The sequence below is a fragment of the Trachurus japonicus genome, chromosome 21 (genome assembly GCF_045865225.1).
Source record: "Trachurus japonicus isolate A0001 chromosome 21, Traja_1.0".
Lineage (NCBI taxonomy): Eukaryota > Metazoa > Chordata > Actinopteri > Carangiformes > Carangidae > Trachurus > Trachurus japonicus.
This window is the reverse complement of record NC_140927.1, coordinates 17,159,908-17,175,382: the sequence shown is the minus strand read 5'-3', so window position 1 is coordinate 17,175,382 and position 15,475 is coordinate 17,159,908. Positions and strand designations below refer to the sequence as shown.

At 39.7% G+C, this 15,475-nt stretch overlaps 2 protein-coding genes across 12 annotated transcripts in view; both read right to left on the bottom strand.

Annotated features, from left to right (window-relative positions):
* myo3b (myosin IIIB) overlaps window positions 1-11,677 on the bottom strand; it is a 64,366-nt gene extending 52,689 nt beyond the window's left edge. For 4 of the 8 annotated variants that reach the window (XM_085765521.1, XM_085765527.1, XM_085765525.1 and 1 more), the window contains exons 1-8: window positions 11,654-11,677; window positions 6,577-6,760; window positions 5,945-5,965; window positions 5,117-5,251; window positions 3,609-3,713; window positions 3,233-3,332; window positions 2,492-2,568; window positions 1,630-1,775 (exon numbers count right to left, since the gene is read on the bottom strand). In XM_085765521.1, coding sequence (XP_085621647.1) covers window positions 1,630-1,775; window positions 2,492-2,568; window positions 3,233-3,332; window positions 3,609-3,713; window positions 5,117-5,251; window positions 5,945-5,965; window positions 6,577-6,723 — 731 coding nt within the window. In that variant the 5' untranslated portion in view covers window positions 6,724-6,760; window positions 11,654-11,677. Of the gene's footprint in view, window positions 1-1,629; window positions 1,776-2,491; window positions 2,569-3,232; window positions 3,333-3,608; window positions 3,714-5,116; window positions 5,252-5,944; window positions 5,966-6,576; window positions 6,761-7,192; window positions 7,346-11,653 lie in introns of those variants that run through there. The other 4 variants (XM_085765523.1, XM_085765526.1, XM_085765529.1 and 1 more) reach the window with 2 other exon arrangements.
* Window positions 11,678-13,054: 1,377 nt separating this feature from the next.
* ubr3 (ubiquitin protein ligase E3 component n-recognin 3) overlaps window positions 13,055-15,475 on the bottom strand; it is a 39,683-nt gene continuing 37,262 nt past the window's right edge. For all 4 annotated transcript variants that reach the window (XM_085765384.1, XM_085765382.1, XM_085765383.1 and 1 more), the window contains one exon: window positions 13,055-15,085. In XM_085765384.1, the coding sequence (XP_085621510.1) occupies window positions 14,968-15,085 (118 nt within the window). In that variant the 3' untranslated portion in view covers window positions 13,055-14,967. The remainder of the gene's footprint in view (window positions 15,086-15,475) is intronic.

Genomic DNA, 15,475 nt, shown 5'->3' with positions numbered 1-15,475 from the left:
AACGACAGATCCTCAAACATATTAAGGAAATCTAGAACATCAACCGCAGCTGAGGTGCATTTTTCTTGTATTTCACTATCTAAATGTGTTTCACGGAAGGGGAACGATAAGGTAGATGATACATACAAGATTAACAACACGATAGTGAAACCTTTAGCTTGGAAACGTATTACTGTGTGCAACTGTAAAATATGAGAATGATGAAAATGCTCATTGCATGTTTTAGTGCTTATATGGATTTCATAAAACATAACCTACTCAAGGACAATACTTCAGAAAATGCTCCTCTGTTAATGATTTGTGACATATTAAATTGAAAAAAAGTAGATCTTTGCAATCAATGAAACCTGTGAAAATTAATCTCTGTGATTTCATCATGAATCACTCTCAACACCACTGACGACCCAAAGGTGAAATACGTTTCCCTATTTAGAAAGTAATTCATACAGGAGTCATAATTTACCGCACGTTTTCCTCATGATTTTGTCTGCCTTGCCGCAGTGATGGGAAAATATATTTGAGATAAACGACATGTTAACAGAATCATTTCATGGTTCAACACATTCACTGTGATTTATGCCACACCTGCTCGGCCTTTCGGGTCCCGATTCACACAAAAAGGGCAAAATATCTATTTTGATTGGAACAGAGATGGAGGAATGTCGGCCGTAGATACATGTCCAATTCTATTAACGTCCTAGTTATCCCCAAAGTCAAAGACTATTACAAATCCGCAGTAATGAAATGGGATTGGACATTCACAAGGGGAACGCATATGCCCTCTCTTATTACGGCTGCAGTTTGATAAGGAGACATGCTTGCTGCTTGACAGAAGCCACTCATCCCTGTTCATTTTTAAAAAATCAGTCATGTGTCATTAAGTGCATGCCTACTAAAACCATGCTTCCATTTAGCAAGGGGTCCTGCTTTTAGCTGTCCCTTCTCCTGTTATTATTTTTATATTCTGGCTGAATTTGGTGCTGATGACAAACTGCGTCAGCTCCCATAATTTCAGCCAAACAAGCCATCCACGCTCCTCCTCTGGCTTGGCAGGGAGGAGATAACATTGTGACGGGAAGGAGGTGACAGCCTCATCTCAGTGTGAATGGAGCTAATCACCAATGCAAATTGCAATCAGAAGGGCATATCTCTACCTAACTGAGAGATAATTGCACGATTGGGCTGATAACAAAAGGTCAACCGCGTGTAGCCACCAAGCTCTCAAATGATCATCAGACGCACACTGTCTCCAGCAGTGAATATTTTTACAGACTGAATCGCTGCATTAATTTGTTGTAGTTTTGCAGTAGGCCATACTCGACATTTTTTGATGATGAAGAATTCTAACACTGATTATTCAGCAGATGCCGCCTCTCAGGTAGGAAACAATGGCAAACAGACAAACAGAATGGGAGAAAGGAACGTGGATCAAGCAATAGAGATCCAGTCCACTTTTCATTTTCTAAATACCAAGTCATAACAACGATAAATCATTTTGCCAGGAGAGCCAATGTCATTTTGCCTTTTATCACCTCTACTGTCAAATTCAGTTTGTCATTGTCTACCTGACAGAGGGCTTGTGAGGGCTGCCTCCAGCTGTGTGGTAGGAGCGCCCTCTAGTGGACTCACCGTGGGATCTTGAAGAGGGCTTTAACTGGATGCATCTCAGCCAGTGGGGGATCTCCGTCTGCCAGCTCGATGGCAGTGATGCCGAGCGACCACACATCACAACGGGCGTCGTAGGAGTAATCATACTGCTGTTCACAGGCTATGACCTGGGAACATGACACCACAGTGACCATCTAAACATTGAATTTAGAACAAAATACAGTTTTCCCCCCTCAAAGCACATGAGGAAATGTGCCAGTGAAGTGCATTTAATTCACCTTTCCCCTGCTGAATATCAGAATTTACCTGAATATTATGTCAAATTCATGAGCATTTTATCAAAATCACCTTAAATGAATTATATGTAAACGTGTTTTTGTTAAAAAGGATCATTAGGCTGCATGCTCCTTCCTCTCTCTTTCTCATCTCTCTTTTACAGACATCTATATTTATGGACAATTTAAACACTGACAGGTTGATCAGTGAAGTGGTCAGTGGTATGAGCTTCTCTTTTCAACAATCAATAATTATAACAGACACTACATTTTATAGCTGAGTTTATTCTAATTGCCCCTGAGGTCCCTCCCTACCAGACCAATCATGGCACCTCATTTCTGCCAAAGAGTAAGCTGAGGGGCCACAGACTCCCAGCTATTAACCTTGAGGCGACCTCAAGAGCTGTGCCTGTGGAGGGGAATACACAATGACACAGGGGAGAGTCACACAGAAATAACTGAGGCTCCCTCTCTCTATTTTCTCTCTCTTTGCAGCACAGTAAGATCTACTTTGCTCATTTAAAATGTTCCAAAGGCTCTGAAACATGTGTGCCATTTTACTGCTGCATTATGAACATGTGTGTGTTAAGCCGAGTGTGGACACTGACCTCCGGAGCCATCCAAAACGGCGTCCCGACTGATGTGTTCCTCCGTAATCGTGCACTGGTCAGTTGAGCTGAAACACCTAAAAATGGATAAACAAATAACATAAATAAAATTCCTTCACCACTTATAATAATTGAGATTTAGATATTAGGATGTTTATCAGAAAGGATGAAAGAATAAAAGTAGAATTTATATCAGAGACCAAACGTTTGAATTAATCAATGAATCCTGGCATATAATTTAGTGTGGCAACCTGCCAAGTAGTAATAATAATGGGCTATAATCATTTCAAATTATGTAGGACAGATTTTTATCAGCATGAGTCCACTTCATCTCCATGACACAGAGGACATAAACATGCCTGGGGGTGACTCAAAGTCATTTGCCATAACAGTTTTCTTTTAATATGCAAAGGATCAAATAACGCAATTTAAATGAGCAATAATAGCCTTGGGTTAGGGCTACGGTCCATGAAATAAAAAGATGTTATGGTGAGCAAGGGACTAAAGTGTGGAGCACATTAAATGATTTATCCTGTGCTCATGTTCCCCTTCACAAACAATGTTGCAGGGATGTGCTGCTGACACTTCCCATATATCAGTCAAAAAGCAAAAATGAGTCATTTAACTATACACTTCAGAGAAAAGATAAACCTGACAGGTTATTTTCTCAAACACCGATACTTTTGTCCCTTACTAGCAGCCCATGAATTGTCCAGAATGCCCCTTTTAAAAGGCCTTTACCAAAGTCAACCAGTTTGACTCCTCCCTCAGTTGTCAGGAGGATGTTGTTGCCTTTGACATCACGATGGATGATTCGGTTGTTGTGCAGGTGCTGCAGACCCTTGTAAGTTAGAGGACAGAGAAGCACAAGGTGTTGAGCATGAATCACAGTCACATTATGAGTCATTAGTCATTAGTACACATTTAAATATGATGCATTAAAAGCTGAGGGGTACAAACTATATAAAAGAACTCCCACAGCTGTTAAGACAGAGAGACAATTATGACCGCCTGCCACACTTTCCCTGCTGAGAATAAATCCCGGCACAGTCTCTAATGCATGTTTGCATCCCACCCTCTCCCTGACATTAGCAGCTTTGCAGCTGGGCCATCTTACCAAGAGGGCACTGTATAAGATGTATGAGATAACGGGCTCCTGCAGACGCTGGCCTCGCATCAGCAAGCCTTTGATGAGTTCTGTGACAGAGCCGCCATTGCACAGCTGGGAGGGAGACAGAGAAACTCCAGTGACTCGTCCATCTTTCACCACTCCAGATTATGATTCATGGGGGGAGCTCGCAGCGCAACAGCATCAACATTCAGGTGGTAGCTGTGGCAAACTGAAGCATATTTCAATACTCCACACAGTATGCAGTATATTGGAGAAAAAAAAGGTTTCATTTAAGCAATCACAAACTCTGAGAGGTGTAAACAGACACAAATGTGCAGCATTTTTGACATGAGGTTATGAGTTAGAGGTACTCTGTGAAATCACAAACAATTCAGTCATGCTGATATGTTTTCAGCCGTAATAACGTGTTAATGCCTTCTCTTCCTCGTCAGACATTTTGCAAAGCTGGTTTTTAACAAACATTTTCAAACCTAGACTGTTTACATGGACCTCAGTCAGACATGAGCTAACAGTCTTCCTCTGTCCCGCCACTTGCAGGCACAGAGCTAATGTCTTGCTTGGTGTCTCAGCTCCCTGTTGACATGGCTAGTTTCATTTAGCTTTGTTTGGAGTAGACTGAGGTGGTTTAAGGTGAAGTAAAATATCCTCACAACATTGTCTAACTACTGGTCAGGTTCACACAAACAAAACAGGGGCCAACTTATTGCTCCATGCTGCTAGCCAAAATAAGGTATCTGTCCCACCAACTGTTGCCAACCTAACAAGGACGTCATTATATTTATCAACCTCTAACATGCTTATTTTTCTAGAATAAAAGCTCCAACGATTGGACAAACCTTTAAGTTAGTTTCTGTTTGGTCTGTAGTCCTGTGTTGCCAATGGACTGAGAGGAGGAGCAGCTCAGGTGACATGAGTGAACTGCACATGTGCAAGCTGCGCACCGTGGACAAAATAAGTAAGTGCATTGTCTTCTTCTAACCTGCTTCTCTCTGAGTGACCATGTATTTAACTTGTTCAGTTACGTTTTGTGTGTTAGTTAAGCTATACGCTAAAAAGTACACTGAAAATCCATTTAATGAATTATGTTAACTTGGCTGATTGCCTCACTTCCCCTTTAAAAAGCACTTTGTTTTTTTGAAGTGGTTCTCAAACCTTTTCACCAAAAGGCCACAAATTTGACCACTAACACCAACTTAATTTAATTTAATTTAAAGGGTTAATATCATCTGATACAACTTTTGCTTTTGTTACATAAAGTGTTTGAAACCAATGACTAAAGTTATTCTTATATGTTATAATAAAATTATAGTGAAAATAAAGTATTCCTGTTTTTGGTGGAAAAACAACCCCAGTGACCCCACAGTGAGAACCATGGGTCTAAAGGCTCCATCATATTATAGTTGTTTTATTGAACAGAAACATCAAAAGATGTAAATGGGAAAACCACCAAAATGAAATAGTGAGAAAGAAAAAAACAAAATTATGAAGCTTACCTCCAGTACCAGCCACAGCTGTCCGCCTGACAGGTTGTCTGATTTGTAGAACATGCCGAAAAACTTAACCACATTAGGATGGTTGGACAGGGACCTCAGTATGCTGTATTCTGCCTCTATCTCCTCATCCACGTCCTTTGAGCAGCACCAGAAAACAAGAAAACTTGGAATAAAGAACTGCAAGACAGGTAGCTGGGCAAATGTGAAGAGAATACAGCGACACATAACAAAAGCTTGCATTTTATTTTGAAGCACGGCCGAAAATCATGTAGTAAGTTAACTATAATTAGACTCCTAAAGATAGGTTTATAAACTCTAGCAAAAGGAAGGGGTGGGCTTGGGTGCTAAACTATTTCTGGAAGCACATTTCTATCAAAGTAAATCTCCAAGGGGGGAGAAGAGCTACAGTCAGAGAGGCTGAATTCCTCTTCCTGGATGTCTGAGTGTCAGCAGTCTAATCAGGGAGAGGGATGGGAGAGGAGGCCACTTCATCTTCATGAGCATCAGCGGAGCATCATGGTGGATAGCAGCACTGGCAGGATGGGGATTGTTCCACTGACACAATCGCACGCACGCCTCAGCCCAAGTCTCTCTAGCACAATGCAGAGCCAATGCAGAGTCTGCAGCCCGCTTATCACTCAGACAAATGAACAGATGTACAGATATGGTACAGCCAATGCAAGAGCTACACTTTCCTGAAAGGGTGTGTAAGACTAAACATGACAGGAGGTAAATGAAAAGAAGAGACAGTGATATATATCACTGGAACGTGAGCGTGAAGTACAACTGCATCAAGATAGAGAGGAGGAAAAAGTACTTGTAACTTACTCTGTTTGAATGGCTTGAATGCTGAGACAGTCATAGAGTCATAGTCACAGAGTTATGAAGAAAAACATAAAGATTTTAGTCTCATGCGTTCTTGTAGTCATAAAAAAAATAATAAAAACTTCATAGTTGGGTGCACTCCCTCTCCAATACAAAGAATAGTAAGGGTTAGGATAACTGGATGGAAACAGAAAGAGGGGGGAAACATGTCAGGCATCATTTTAGTTGTTTTGAACATGACCCATGCAGTGGGTTCAATCTAAGGGGCTACAAGAGAGAAAGGTAGGGAACCATTGCTTCAAATAACTGTCTGATGCTCTCATAGATTATATTAACTTAAAAGGTGCTACATTAGATTAACATACCACTTATATAGAAGCACTAGCTGGTTCTGAATTACCCATTCACTCAACTTCTCTCTCACTACAGCATGGGATGATGGTTATTATGCTGTTGAACCGAGTGTAAGGTGAAACAGCATGATATTTCTGCATATAAATAACAGTTTCTGTAATTAAACTTGTAATGGTTTATATATAGTCAATAGGCAACTGAAAGTAGTCAACATGCAGTAGTCAGAGTTGTTTTGAATTCTGCAAAGGTTTCCACAGTAAACAAGCTTCAATCTGACTTACATTGATTGGGTCCAGCACTTTCACTGCTGCCTCACTTCCATCTTTCTTGTTTGTTACTCTGTAGACTTTGCCATATGTTCCCTTGCCGATGGTCTCCACTATATCCCAGTTCCCTGATGGATCACCCAGGCTCTGCAGGCCAATCATGCTGGACTTGTAGGGATACACTCCATACAGTGACCCCCTGGAAGATAAACACAACACCAGATCAATGATGTTCTCACATCCACACGGCCTTTAGTCCTTGCTTAAATACTTTGCCGTGATTACCAGGTTTATATAAACAAAGGTAAATGTTAATCCTTTTCTAATACGTAAATTCTTGAAACAGAAATCTTCTTGAGAATAAAGAGTCAATCCTCACAGCAGACCGGACAGACTTTTACACTCTCACTGCAAGACAGAAAAACACATTGTCTTACAGTTAAAACTCACAGAGAGGCAGGTAATTAAAATGTATGAACTGTGCACCGAGGTACATTTGTTCCCAAAGGCCTTCTCATTCAGCTCAGCCTAACGACTATATCCACCTAGGGAGACACTTAACAGGTTTACAGCAGGAGAAATCAAAGCCAAAACAGACAGCTGTAGGTGGGGGCAACAGTACTCTACTTACATGGCAAATGTTATTTTCTTCTGACTCATGGAGGCTGAGAAAAAGTACAGCTAAGGAGTCTCTTGTGAACATAAAAACACCAGTAGCAACAGCAATTGTTCCCTCGAGAGGAAAGGCAACAAGTGGCATTTCACACACGGATACTGAATTAGCTCTCGCCACGGGGACCTTGTCACTGCCCACTAAGAAGTACAATCTCCTCCAGATCAATCGGATTGGACAGAAGATTAGCTTGACAAGTGCCGTCCTGGATGAGCAGTGAATCGGCGCCACACCTCCACACAAACAGTCTTTGAAAAATGATTATTACGTAAAGTGTTTTAGAAAATGTCGTGAGCCCTTGTGACACAGTTATAAAGACTGACGATCAACAGCGACGCAAAGGGCCAACATAAATCATCCTTTAAGTCTACAAGTGATGTTTCTGTGACCAAATACAACATGTAAGACCAATGATGCAAAGCATTAAGTGTCAAAACAGCTGAAACCCACTGACGTGATGGATTGGGAGATGATATTTCCACAGTGGGATACATGCGTCCCTATTTTTGGGAAATGACATATATTCCAGATAAACATGATGGAGAGGAATGTTTGTGTGCAGTTTCGCTGCTGCTCCACTCGTCATAAACGTGTTATGCATCATAGAGGTTGCATGACCCTGAGGGAAGGAAGGGGAAGTCTTTTTTTTTTTTTCGAGATTGATGTGAGAAACATTGAATGATGTTAATCCACAGGGGATGTGGCAAGTTGGCAACTCACATGCAAGGACAGATTTATGGATGGCTATGCACACAGGCTGATATCAGATGGATATACCACTTTTGTGTGGAGACGCTCAAACGTGCAGCACAGAGATTGAACTGATATCCTTCATCATGTCCTTCAAGCAGCAGCATGTGATAGCACTCACCAAACACCTTTTGCAATCATACCTTCTTATATCACACACGTGAATACTAATATATAAAAGTCCGGTTGTCTTTAGTCTAATAATCAATCATTGATTGTTCCAAAGTTAATTGCCCATGTTAAAATGACCATGAATAATGAATCACGTCTGCTTTATTAATCAACAAGGTTCAAACCTGTTTACTTGTCATTTGTTACTGTCTTTCTGCTCCGTAACATGTGTCTGCACTGTGCATTGAACACATCACCAGTCACCTGTTGCAGAAGCTGTAACAGATGGCTCATATTCCTCTCTAATGACCGGCAGCACCAGATACCTGCTCTACAATGCCGACATTTTCCTGCGACTTGAAAGTTTAAGTCACTTGTGCAGCTGCAAGCCATGTGAGGATTATTATCTATTTACAGAGACAAATATAGTTGAATGAACAATACATTTTAAGAGCTAATGGCTATCTAGAACAACTACCTTGTTCTGTAAAAGCTTTCAAAAAAAGCACATTCAAGGCAAAAGTGCAGCCTGAATCTGAAACCTGAGTTCATCAGATTGTACATTGACTGTCTTGGCACAAACAATCCCCACGTCATCATGGATCATCAAAAAAATATTAAATGTCTAAATATAACAGTCTCTCAAACTAACAGTCTGCAACCTGCAGCTATACACAAATGACTATAATGTGGGCATGTGCACAACTTTGTCTATTCATATTCAAACAAGTGTCCAAAGATCAGTAAAGCTGAGATCATAAAGCCATGAATCATCCTACATACCTGCTTCTGTGAAAGTGTTTCTTTCTCTCCTTCGCAACCAAAATGTTCCGGGCTAATTCACGCTAAACTATGGAGATTAATAATTCACCGGTAATCTGCAACCTGATCTGTGGCTGTGTTAAATATTCAAGTGGCAGATGTATCCACTCATAATGGTGACTGATATGAAGCATCTCAGGTTGCACACAGGTTACCAGGAAGCTCATGGTGGTTGCTAGGTCACATGACTTACGCCCGTCTCCCCTCTGAACACGGCGTTACTCAAACATTCAGCTGTTGCTGCTTCATCTGATGACTTCTGACATCTCAGCCTGTTGAATGTCAGTGGCAAAGATGTAATAAACATTTCTCCTTTTGCTTCTGTGGCTGCTGCAGGATCAATCTTTCAATTAAGTCCAAATATACGCCCATACCTGATCAGGGAATTCCACCATTTACACTTTTTATACTCATTGATCTGGCTATTTGAACAAGGTATTTACATCTTCATAAGCCTAAATGCAAAAAAAAGGACAGTCCTCCACCTGAAAAACAACACTGGATTTTCCTGTCGCCATGTTCTAAGCCCCAGAGATCCAAAACAGTAGAAGACAGTCACACCAACAGGAACAGGCAGATTTTCTGTTTTTCCCACATATTTTAAAGCTGAAGCTGATTTTTCTTTTTCTATCTTAACTTACTTGGCATACTGTATGGATAATTCATTTTTACAATATTGGGTGAACTACTAACAAAAATGTCAGGTTTAATCTATTTGGAAAAAAAAGTACTAAGGACAAATAACATATTTATTTTTTATACACAGTATGTTTACATTGTGATGCTTTTCTTTTATATTCCTCTTAATTGCAAGACTCCAGACATCTAAAAAGTGTAAAGCAACCTGAAAAGAATTATTAAGCTTTGGATAAGCTGGTTATTCATATATATTAATATATATATATACGGTATATGCAAGCCGTGAGGAGGGGACTTACACATACATAATATAATTTAAGGTTGGAAATCACTGAATTCAGAGAAACATAAGGTTTTGAATGTTTTTCTGATGGTTTAGCTAACGTGTTTGTTTACATGACAGCCTTGTACTATCACATATACATAAAAGAACCACAGCTTTAATGTCCGAGACCATATAAAACTGAGCAGATGTTGGGCATATCTGGAATATGTTTTGTATGCAACAGAACAAAGACAAAACCCAAATGCTGCTCTTTTAAATGGTCACGAGATACACAAATGCTGCACAAGTACTTCAGAACAGGACACCACTGCTCCTAGATGCAATGCTCAGGTTACCTTTTGTTTACCAAACTCTGTCAGCATACATGAAAAAAGACCGTTCGAGCTGTTTCTCGGTGCCTCTCTGTGGCTTTGTCATGTTGTTTATTAAAAATCTACTGTAACTGCAAATAGAAATGACTGGAACCCTGAGATGTGTGTATTGCTATGTGTCACTTTGTGATAAGACTAAATGCAGATGCTTCTGTAGTTAAATTACATCCCAGCATTTGCATTTACACCGTGTGAACCGAGGTTCAGAAATGGTTGGAGGTGGTAAAAGCTTTAGATGATGTGACCAGCTGCAGCACAGGCATCATCTTTGTCACCAGAAACAGTGCTAAGTAAAAGTGAGTAATCTAATTTTCTGCTTCCATCAAACTCACACAATCCCACCCTCTCTGGTAAAGCCTTTCGGGAACCTCACTTGGTAAACCCTTTGGTAAGTCTGTGGAGAGAGAGAAAAAAACCTCTGAACTATAATCCCTTTTAAGGGGATATCAAGAGGCTTTGCAGTAAACCTCAAGTTGCCACGAGTCAGACCTAAGGCCCTGTGCCCTTGTTCTAACCCTGTTTGACCAAAGCCACACGCAACCAGAAGCAGCAGCACATCTTTCAAACTAAAATGACTGGAATCTGAGATGGGCACTCATTCAATCAACAATTAACCTTATTAACAACAACAAAAGAAAATATTAAAAAAAAATTTAAAAGTAATTTATGTCATCAAATCACAGCTGTTTCAGCAGCAACTGTGATGTGATGCAGAACAATATTGTGGAGTGCAACACCACTGTTTGTGCAAACAACCAATAAAGGTCAATCAACAGCATTTTCAATGAAATCTAATGTTGAACTTATTTTAATTTGCATCATTTCAAATACATGTTTGTCTTCAATTTACCATCTTGACAAAATGACCACTGCAGACTTGTGACAGGCAGTTACTTTTATACAGCTTGTTTCAATCATAACCTTATTATTCTGAAATGCAACAGTTATCAAAATTTACTGATTAGAGAACATTTTTGGTGTTATTGTACAGTGTGTTAACTATTGGGATATACATTTTATGGACAAGATGAGACTGTGAGACCAAAATTAGTGGTAAAATACTTCCAATGATACTATATATAATACTACATATCATTATCATAATATGTTTAAATAAAAAAAATCTGTCACATTTTGTGCTGACCCACTAATCCCCCCTTCTTGTATTAAACTCATGTACTTTGTCATGTGTATTGGATGTATTTTCAACTTCTCTTTAATGCAGATTTACTAATGTGTTGCTAAAGTTGCTAAAGCACAGCTACTGTATACTGTGCTGCCAATTATCACACACACACACACACACACACACACACACACACACACACACACACACACACACACACACACACACACACACACACACACACACACACACACACACCACAGTGAAGGCCTACGTAGTGTGCCAGCATTAAGATGAGGAAACAGGAGTCCTACCTTGACTTTGCTGCCCCCGTGTTTCCATCTCTAAAATCTGTAAAACAGGAGAGTGTGTCACACAGCAGCTGGTCACTGCACTGCTCTTGCATCCATCTCATGATATTGGTGATGAACAAAGTCAAGGCTTCAAAGTTGCACACAAATCTCACAGCATTGGCTTTAACCAACTCTTTACATGCAGCTTACCGTCCATAGCGACATGTCCGAACTGATTTCCCCGTTTCCTCTGCAGCGGAGGACTTTAATTATTAACAGCGCAGACACCTGAGCATGTTGTCCTGCAGGCCGGAAGCTATTAACTGACCTGTAACACTTTACACAAGCCTCAATGGCCTATTCATGCCGCTGATAACCAACCTGGACATGGAGGGAAATGAGGGAAACGACGCTCGCCCCGCAGCACCGCACATCTCAGCGGGGAACCTGCGGCACAGTGTCGGTGGTTTCAGCCGGAGAAAAGCATTCCTCCTCCTCCGGTCCGTGCGAGAAGCCTGTTTCTTTTGGTCTAATTGGCAGAAAACAGAGGCTTTTGTGCGGCCATCGGCCATTACCCATAGGGCCTCTCTTTGTTTATGAAATTTCAACCCAATTACCCAGAAAACTCAGTCACATGGTGGTGAGAGATATCTGAGACCAGTAAAGGGCAGTGAACTATTTAATAAACTTGAACAGCATTTTAAAGAAATTACTTTTTAGGAGTTTTTACGACCCATAATTTCACCTTAGTGTCAGCTGGCAAACATGGTCTCAGTGGTTGGTACAGTACTAGTGCTTCAGGCTTGTGGCATTTTGAAAAAGATGCTGCAACAAAATTTTTTTTTACACAAGTTGTATTCTTGTGTAGTATCATTATTCGTTCAAAAGGTCACAGGATAAGTCTTCGGAAGGTGTCTGCTGCTTCAGATATGTGGTCCAGTGAACTGAGACCCCCGGTGAGCACAGTTTGAGGTGGATGTCTGTATCCTAACAGCCACATTTAAGCAACACAACTCGACTCAGTGGCTTTTACACTGCAGAAAAGGCCATTGTATAAAGGTAATATTTGAGTTTTATGGAGCTGAATCAATAGTATCATGAAATCTGTGGCAGCCATGTGTCAGTCAGGATTCTTGGAAATGACATCGATTACACCTGCTGAAAATGACACTGGTTTTGTGGATACAAAATTGTTGTATTGTCTGTTTCCGATGTCGTAAAAAGGTAAATGTGAAGGTTATTGACTTTTCTTTTGCAAAAGACATTGAGTGTCATAGCTAAAAAGAGACTTTGTCAGGAGCACAGTACTAGGACGCCAATATGGTGAATAATAATAATAATAATAATAATAATAATAATAATAATAATATCTACATACTAAACAAATGTGGCAAAAGAAGAAAAAAAAAAAGAAGACACATATCAGTGTGTTTATATTTTATTCACATATGTTACATTTTGCATTAAATGTCCAAGTCACACTTTCTGGTCAAACTCAGAAAGTTTGAGTCAGCACCTACAGTAATATACTGTATTCTCTCTTCATTCATACAGGAGAACACACAAGAGCTTTCAGTTAGAATTTACACCCATTACTCATTGGCTATTTGGTTGCGGTCATTTACAAAGTGGGTACTGCAAAATAACAAAAAAAAGAGAGGAGAAACTCAGTAAACAGAAAAGCAGCATGCATGAATTCAAGAGGAAGTTTTTTTTTCAAGTGTTAGCTTGTTCCTTAAAGATTTTCTCGATGCAGCGACGACGTGGCCCAGCATTGCAAAACCAGACATCAGAGGGATATCAGAGGTGTGCTGTTTATCACTCGGAAAAAAAAACAACATAAATCTTGCAGGCACGGCTGGATATATTTCCTCTCTTTTGAAAAAAAGAAAAAAGAATGACAAAAACCAGAAAATTAAGTAGCTAAGACACTTAAATAATGGTGGCTTGAAGGATGTCATGCACAGTGTATAGCAGATACTCAAGTTTGATAATCTTGTAATGTTGGAATGCAACTATAAATCACAACTAGATGATGCATGATTAAGGGATAGTCATCACAATAAAAGTTCTGTACTGCAGTTAGGACTCGACAATCAAAAGCAAATAGGAAAAAAAAAACTTCTGACAGCACAGAAACATGTAGAGTATTGGCATTTTTTTTCCCCTCGACATTCCATAGGGTTTCATGTCTTCAACAGAACTGATATAAGATCTCAGCTCTCATGTGGCGTTCAGCTTTGCCAGTGCAGCAGGACACACCAAATCTGTGCAATGACGTTCCTTTCAAATTATACTGTTTAAATTATGTGTTGGATATTGGGTTTTTTGTTATTTCTCTTTTTTTTGTGGAGCAGCACAGTGAAATTTTAGACCACTTGTATTTTCAGCTGTCTTCAGAGTTGGCTTTTTAGTTTCTTTTTTTCTTCAGAGCCAACCAGAAGCAAAAAAAAAAAAAAAAAGCGCAGATAGGGCAGGACTACATGAGCTGTAGTGAGCGAAATGAGGTGACCGCATACCTCCTTAAACATTAAAGTGAGTTTGAGTCACATTCCCAGCCATCTACTGTAAACTCAAAGCACAACCTTAGAAAAAAAAAAATCTTCACAAAAGTTAAAATTACTTACTTGAACAATGAGCAGCAGCATTTATTTAAATATCTAAAACGTATTTTTAAACAGCAAAAAACAAACAAAAAAAAATTCCTGAGGATGGATTGCAACTAGACCCATAAAAAGAGTCTTTGCTTGTTTGCAAAAAAACTCTAGTGTGTTGATGGGTGGACTTGTCCTGCCTACCATCACATGTCAGCAGACAATGAGTGCACATTGCAACAACAGTGCTGCACTCATCAGGAGTTGAAACTCATGCCAGCACAGCAGAGCACATTTAGATAAATAAAAGGGATATGCATTAACATCATAAATGGTGCAAAAAGTAATCAAACTTTGCAGGGACATTCAGCACTTGATATATATATATATTTTAAACCCAAATAAATGCGACAGGCTTTAAAAGCCTGTTCCAAACCAATTGAAATTCTGGGCAAAGTTGTGCTTTATAATTTGATCTTACCGAATTCTGTTTTTTTTTCCCTGTTGAAAACCACACAATAAATCACTTAAACACACACACGTGTTAATCTTTAGGTATGATTGTACACCAAACTTCACATAAACCAAGGCTGTGGCAGCAAAACCCTCGCTGGATGTTTTTGTTTATCACGTTAAGAGTTCCCGAATACTTTGATCGAGGCAGACACATTCTGTAAGCCAGGAAAAAAAAAAATCTTCTTTGTCACGGGTTGCTGTTTTTTCAGTGGACTTTGGAAGATCTTAGAGTCCATTATAGTGAGGCCCCCAACGCTTATTGATGTGATCAAAGGTGTGTGAAACCCACTGTTGCTCCAACACTCGATACCTCTCCTCACATAAGAAGAGAGGCTTGCCGCGGCTGGAGAAAGGCCAGAGGGGAAAACAGGAGTGAGAGTTGTGTTTTTCACTGCAGCAACAAGTATTTCAAAAAGCTGTGTTCAAAATTCAAACCAATTACTGAGACGGTTTGGAGTAGGTTGTATGTTTGTATTTGAAAAACGTAAAATGTACCAAAAAGTGTTAGTGTGTATACTCAAAAAACAAAACAAAACAAAACCTTATTCATATAGGGTTCATACAGATTGTCCCTCTATCTATATCTATGGATATAGATATTAACTATAGAAGCTGTGCACAACTCTGTATGCCACCTGTAGCTGATTATTGTTATTTTATCAATATATGAACTGTAAAATAATAAAAGATTTATTTGTATCCATTCTCAATCTAAAGAAATGTATGCCCTAGA